At 58.3% G+C, this 6,631-nt stretch overlaps 1 protein-coding gene across 1 annotated transcript; it reads left to right on the forward strand.

Moving 5' to 3' along the window:
* Positions 1–2,282: 2,282 nt before the first annotated feature.
* Positions 2,283–5,610, forward strand: LOC123858452 (group IIE secretory phospholipase A2-like). Its single transcript, XM_045895500.2, has 4 exons — positions 2,283–2,322; positions 3,070–3,208; positions 3,388–3,494; positions 5,383–5,610. The coding sequence occupies exons 1-4, from the start codon at positions 2,283–2,285 to the stop codon at positions 5,523–5,525; spliced, it is 429 nt and encodes a 142-aa protein (XP_045751456.1). The 3' UTR covers positions 5,526–5,610.
* Positions 5,611–6,631: the final 1,021 nt, after the last annotated feature.

Below are 6,631 nucleotides of genomic sequence, written 5' to 3' on the forward strand. Positions count from 1 at the left end.
AGTTGTTTAGACTTAGTTCCTCAGTGACTCACTGTTTGGGCTCTCATGACCCAGGCCAGGAGCCAGGGGCTGCCAGGAGGGGCCCTCGTTAAAATCAAAAGGCAGTGGTGAGCAAAGGGGAGCCCCCTCTCTGGAGACCGTGACTCACGGCTGCTGGGTGATCCTGGCCAGGTGCACTCACCTCCCTGGCCTGCCCCCAGAGTCTCATCGAGGGGGGGTGAGTTCCAGGAGGAGTCAGGAGCAGGAAATGGGAGGGGCGCGAGCTAGGTCAGTGTTCACCCGGCTTTACCTTGCATTAAAAACTTTTAATCCCAAATCACTGGCAGAGATCCCACCACCCAACCATCTCTTCCCCTCCTCAGGTGGCACCTGCCCAGGGCCTGTACCCTTGACCATAGCGTCACAGATCTTGTTGGGTGGCGGGGGGGTGGGGAGTCCTTCCCGCCTGCAGTGTGAGACACAGCCTCCACGCCAGACCAGCTCCTGAGCGGCAGGCCTTCTGCCTGGTGTCAGTCTCTGGTGGCGACATGACTTTTGCTTTCATGGTCACTTTCTTCCATTAAAATAGAAAAAAAAAAAGTGAAAAGCAAATGTTATGACCGCATTTGTAAGAAGACCTATATAATCCAGGCTGGATTATAGTCATTCTGATTTTAAAGAAATTAAAACATTTTGGGAGCCCCTAAAAATATCACACATGCTAGGCACCAGTCCTCCTGGAGGCACAAGGTAAGCCCTTTGAACTGCCTGGGCCCAAATTCTGGCTCATTGTGGACTTAGGCGTGTGCCTCTGTTTGCTGCTCGGTAAAGTGGGGATGATCAGAGCAGTGGCGTCATGGGGCTGTTGGAAGGCTTCTTGAGATCTTGCCTGAAAAGGGCTTTTGGCACCATCCTGGTGCATAGTAAATACTCAGAGGGGGCCAACCACCTGGTTGCTTTTGAGCTCCTCATCCTCCCAGGAAGGAGGCAAGGTGGGCATGCCTTCCACCCCCATAATACAGACAGGAAAACTAAGGAGACGAGCAAAGCAAAGGACCTGCCTAAGTGGTGGAAGCAGGACCACGAGGCTGCAGATCAGGCAGCTCCCAGGTCCTGTGCTGATGGAAGTGGCTGGTCAAGTGATCCCCGCTCCAGACCAGGAACAGGGGGTGCAGGGCAGGAGGAAGCGGCAGGCCAGGACAGGGGGGCATCTTGCTTCCCCTTCTGCCGGCGTGGACTCAGGGGCATGGACAGCAGCCAGCCCCCGAGGCCACTGCGCGCCCATGACCAGTGGGACTTTGCAGTCTCCTGCCCCAGCAGAGCTGGGCCCTCCCTTCTATCCCCCCGACCTCTAGCCAAGCCCTGAAGCCTGGCCTCTGCGTTCTGACCTTACCATGGGGACAGCAGCTCACGCTGGGAGACAAGCTGGGCCAGGGGCTACCGTCTCCCCAACCCATCCCCTAAGATAACATCAAAAGGATGGAAGTTTCCAGTCCATGCCGGAATGTGGGTTTTCCAGCTGACTCAGACAGAGCCTATTTCTACGGCTGCACACTGCACCACTGTCTGGGGATCTAGGGAGACAGAAGTCACATCTGGGAGCATTTTCACTGCTTGTCAAACAAGCAGGAGCCTGCCTAGGAAAGAACAATGAAGAAAAATCCCTAAGCTCAGCTGGCTGAGCTCCCAGCCTCTGGCCTATTCGATCTTGGACAAATGGCCCTCCGGGTCCCCAGGGTCCTGCCTCGCGGCCAGGCTGCTCTCAGCGCTCTCCCTCTGGGTGACACGGAGGCTGGGGTGGGGGACAGGGAGCAGAGAGCATGCTGCAGTAGCTAGTGCCATGGAAACAGGACAGACTTGGCCACGTGGACGCAAGTTCCGCAGCTTCTCTGGGCCTCACTTGTGGCATCAGTAAAATGGGGATGAGGAAAAGATGGCAAGAATGAAAAGCCCTTGGTACAGCCCCTGGCTCACAGCCCAGCCAGCAGGAGCAAGCCCACCATGATTTTTGGAAAGGGTAGGTGAAGGGAGAAGCAGGGAAAAGAGAGAGCCACGGATTGCTCCCCGAAAACTGCCTGGAAACCAAGTCCACGGGCCCCAGGCTGGCCCCTCCCCTGGGAACTTGACCAAAGACTGGGAAGTATAGTTGCATCACTGGGCCCTTGGGGGTTAATGATGGGGAGTGGACAAGGACCCAGTATTTAACTAATTGGGGAGGTGCCCTGAGATCAGAGGCACCCCACTCACTTCCTTCTCCTACAGCTCAGCTCCTCTGCCCCCTGCTCACCTCCCCTCCCCTCAGGATGAAGCCTCCCCCTTTTCTGACCTTCCTTTGCCTCCTGGGTAAGTGACCTGTGTGACCTTTCCTCTTCCTCCTCCCCGGCTGGGAACCGAGAGCTCCCCGGAGGTCCTGGAACCAGGCTCTAGGGAAGGTGCGGGCGGTCATCTCGAGGCCAGTTGTGCCCGAGGTAGCACTGGCCAGGGAAGAAGGGAGGGGTGGGGGTGGGGGGAATGCAGCCCAGGTGGCCTGGGAGGGCACAGGAAAGGGGCTGGTGGGGACCCAAGATAGCACACACAAGGCTCCTGCCTGCCACCTGCGCTCCACCCCCTCCCCATTACCTTCCATTTTTGGCTCCAACCTGCCCCCCGTTGCTGTATCAGCAGGATCTGGAGGCATTCGGGGAAGCCCTGGTGGTCATGAAGCCGATCCAGTGGCATCTGATGGGACTTGGTAGGGACAGAGTGCTCTGGGGGCATGGAGCTGACGCCTGGGGAAATGATCAGGACCCCCTGGGAGACATTTGGGGCGCAGTGGGGGGCAAGCAGGAGGATGGGTGGGTGGTATTCTGGAGAGGAGGGAGGTGGGTGGGAGGGGCACTGGGTGCGGTGTCCCGATGGGCTGAGCACGATGGACAGCGTGGGGATATTATTACTGACTACATCACTGTTATTGGGAGCAGGGTGCTTGGTGAGGTGGGCCGGACAGCCGGGGAGGTGTCTGGACGCAGACTTGGAGGGGACACGGGGGAAGCCGGCCGCACAGGGCAGGGCCCTGACCGGTCTGCTGGCCTCTGCCCTCGCTGCCCGCAGTGGCCCTGGCCGGCGGGAACCTGGTCCAGTTCGGGGTGATGATCGAGAGGGTGACGGGGAAGCCAGCGCTGCAGTACAATGACTACGGCTGTCACTGTGGCATTGGCGGTGCCCACTGGCCGGTGGACCAGACCGACTGGTGAGCGGGCGGCCCACGGCGGGAGCTCCCGGGGCGGGGAGGAGCGGGACACCTGGCAAGTGGAGGCTGACCGCTCCTCTGAGCCCCTTTGAGCCCTGCCCCTCCGCCACCCCCCGGCAGCCCCTGGTCCAGCCCAGCCTGGCTCACAGGCCCCTCCAGGTTGCCCGTGACCCTTCCAGGTGCTGCCATGCCCACGACTGCTGCTATGGGCGCCTGGAGAAGCTGGGCTGTGAACCCAAACTGGAGAGGTACCTCTTCTCTGCCAGCAGGCACAACGTCTTCTGTGGTAAGTGAACAGCTCTGGAGCGCCCCAGACACGGGGGTGGGTCCGGGGGGCGGGGGGCAGCTTCAGACAGGAACCCCCTCCTGATGGCGGCCCCTGGTTCCTCATCAGGGCCGGACCCTGGGCTAGAGAGATGGGCGAGGTGGGTCTTCCATCATCACGGCACTGTAGAGGATTGGCCATCCACCCAGATGCTCGCCTGGCACCCAGTCTAAAGATCCCGGGACCCGTGGGCTCCTGCCCTGGCTGCAGGTGCTTAGCCCCACCAGAGGCCCAGCCAGCTCCAGCCTCTGGGAAGGAGGCGCAAAGGGGGCAGAGCTGAGCCAGGCCCAGAGGGGCTGTACCCACACGCCCTCTCCAGGGCCTAGGCAGCAAGGTCCCCAGGACAGAGCCTCGAGGGCACAGTCCCAGACAGAGCTGGAGCTATGATTTGGGACAGCAGACCCCATTGGCCAAAGGCTGACTCCCCCCCAGGGAGGCTGTCAGGCTGGACCTATTTGCTCAGCTTTGCCAGATCCAATGCCCACTTGGACCAATTAGTTTTCCTCGTCCCCAGCCCCAGGGAAGCGGCCTGGACCAAGTGACAGTGTGGAGGGCTCCATGCAGACGGGCCCTATGGAGGGAGCCCAAATCAGAGCACCAGGCCTCCCCGCTCCAAAGCCAGGAGCAGCCTGGAGGGAAGGCGGTGGCGAGTGAGGGGGCGGCAGAAGAACCCAGGAGGGTCAAGGAAGACAGCTCAGATCGCTAAGATCTGTCCTGGGGGAGGGGGCGGAGCCACCAAAGGCAAATTTAGCTGGTCTCTTGCCCCTGCAGCTATCTATCTACTCAGCAAGGCAGCTTTGACAGGTAGTGAGCTCCCCATCTGTAGAGGTTTATGCAAGGGATGGCCCTGAGGGGAAGGCACCTGTCCGGGATGGCACTGAGGGAATGATTGAGGAGAGGTGTCAGGAGAATAGGGTCAGAGCCTCAGGGCTTCACCTTCTCCCCACTGGGTGACTTTGGGCAAGAGATGTAACCTCTCAAAAGCCTGTTTCTTCCTCTATAAAAGGGAGCCAATCACACTCACTCCCTGGCTTAATCCAGCTCCTAGCAAGAACCACCTAAAAGAACCGATGTGGCTGATAAAGCCCTGAGTTTTGCTGGAATAGCAGATGTGGGCAGAACCCTGGTGGGACGTGGAGGCTGACCTTTGAAGGGAAAATGAGGATCCCTGGACATTTCTGTGAGATGTGTTCTTGGGGACAGAGAGTAGCCAGGGCCACTGAGGGCAGACAGAGGGGGTGGGGAGAAGGGGAGGCTCTGAGGCCCCGGTGCCTGCAGAGCCGAAGCCCGCTCTGACCCCAGGCCGGGTGTGAGCACACACATAGAGAGGGGCCCCAAGATAAATGCCACGAAAACGGGCTCTGTCCCCTCGGATGGAGACAGGCCCAGGGCCCGAGCAGGCCCCCAGCTTCGGTCCCTGCAGGCTCCAGTCTGGGCCCAGGCTGCTCCAGGGCCCACAGGCCACCTGGGACTGAGTTGGTGTCATTCTTGCTCCCCTGTCAGCTTGCTGGCCACACTCCACCACCAGCCATGCCTCCCATGGGGAAGGGGTTGTCTAGAAATCCATCCCGGGGCTGGAGCAGGTGCGTTAGAGAACCACATGGTCTCCGGGCCAGCCAGACGGCCTGGGGGCGGGGGATGGGGGGGGTTTGCGTGAGCTTGGGAGAGGAAGGAAGAACAGCTAGGACAGATTTCCCCCAGCTTCCCAGCGTCCTGCCCCCCATCTCTCACCCACACCTGAAACGTCCCCGCAGCTGTGGGCTTCCAGCAGAATGGGACAGAGAACGTGGACCCCCCAGAGAGCGGGAAGCCCAAGCCACTGGGTCCCTGACTCATCTTTTCCCATCAGCCGGCAGAACCGCCTGCCAACGTCAGACCTGTGAGTGTGACCGGACAGCCGCCCTCTGCTTCCGCCGCAACTTGGGCACCTACAACCGCAACTTCGTCCGTTACCCCAACAAGCTGTGCAGTGGTCCCACGCCGCCCTGCTAGGGCTGGGCCCCACCTCCGCCCTGCGCCCCGCCTCCTAGGCCTGGGCAGCACTGACACCAAAGGCCCTCCCCGCAGAAAATTCCTTTCCCGCACACCCATCCCTCCCTGAGAGCTCCCAGACTGTGGCCCGGACCATCACTGGTCCCCCTAGGAAGAGCCAAGGGACCCTTTAGCACCCAGAAGATTCTATAACCCAGCCCTGAGATCTCCGTTCCCTCTTCTGAATAAGTGAATAATGTTGTCCCATAATTCTAATATTCTCTGATCCTCAGATTCTATCATTATAGGATTTCATTAGTCTGCAGTTTTATTCATTCACTTTTTTTTGAGTCTCTACCATGTGCCAGCAACATGCTAAGCACTGGGGATCCAGCAGGAACCAATGTGACACGGTGACCCCTGCGGGTGATTCTAACATTCTGTCCTTTCCATCTTCCCTTATAGTAAGTTTTTGTGATTCTCTTTTTCTAACATTCTACAATCTTATGCAAGACAATAATGGCGATCTCCAGAAGGAATATATCTGGCCATATGGTGTCATGTGAGAAGTATGAAAAATACCAATCTAAAAATATTGTCCCCACCATGTCATCAGGCCTCAAATCACTCCCCATTAGCAGACTGGCTAAGTGTGAAAAGAAGCTCTAGAATCATTGTATCCAAATCCCTCCTTTGACAGAGAGGCGGCCAGGGGTCAGAGAGGAGAAGTTCTACCTGCAAGGGTGTCCTCACTCCCAACCAGTGTGCCTGTGTTTCTTCACGAGTTGGTATCAACCAGTGACACTCCGCATGGCCATGTATGGCTGTCATCTTGGACAGCCCAGAGTGCCCAGAGAAGGTCCACTGTGAGCGTGCCCAAGCCGGGTCAGGCTCCTGATACGGGGAGGGGAAGAGGACAGACATCAGCCTCCAGCATCTAACTCTGGAGCCACGAAGAATTCAAAGCACTGACGGATTCCTCCCAAGTGGGATACAGACTATCCTGGAAGTAATGTACTTTAGCAGATTCTACTTCTAACTATGGACAGAATTATCTCCACTCTCTGTCTACAGTATGCGGATAAAATCTGTCCCGATGGGAATGAGCCCATTCAATGAGACAAGCA

Source organism: Mirounga angustirostris, unplaced genomic scaffold, assembly GCF_029215605.1.
Source record: "Mirounga angustirostris isolate CCGP_5_RB_7025 unplaced genomic scaffold, mMirAng1.0.hap1 SCAF_4, whole genome shotgun sequence".
NCBI lineage: Eukaryota > Metazoa > Chordata > Mammalia > Carnivora > Phocidae > Mirounga > Mirounga angustirostris.

What these genes read in the sequence shown, in the direction of transcription:
- LOC123858452 (XM_045895500.2), top strand. Translation starts at nt 2,283, where the DNA reads ATGAAGCCTCCCCCTTTTCTGACCTTCCTTTGCCTCCTGG. An exon ending in GACCTTCCTTTGCCTCCTGG is followed by an intron (nt 2,323 to 3,069) that starts GTAAGTGACCTG and finishes CGCTGCCCGCAG; the next exon opens with TGGCCCTGGCCGGCGGGAAC. An exon ending in CCGGTGGACCAGACCGACTG is followed by an intron (nt 3,209 to 3,387) that starts GTGAGCGGGCGG and finishes TGACCCTTCCAG; the next exon opens with GTGCTGCCATGCCCACGACT.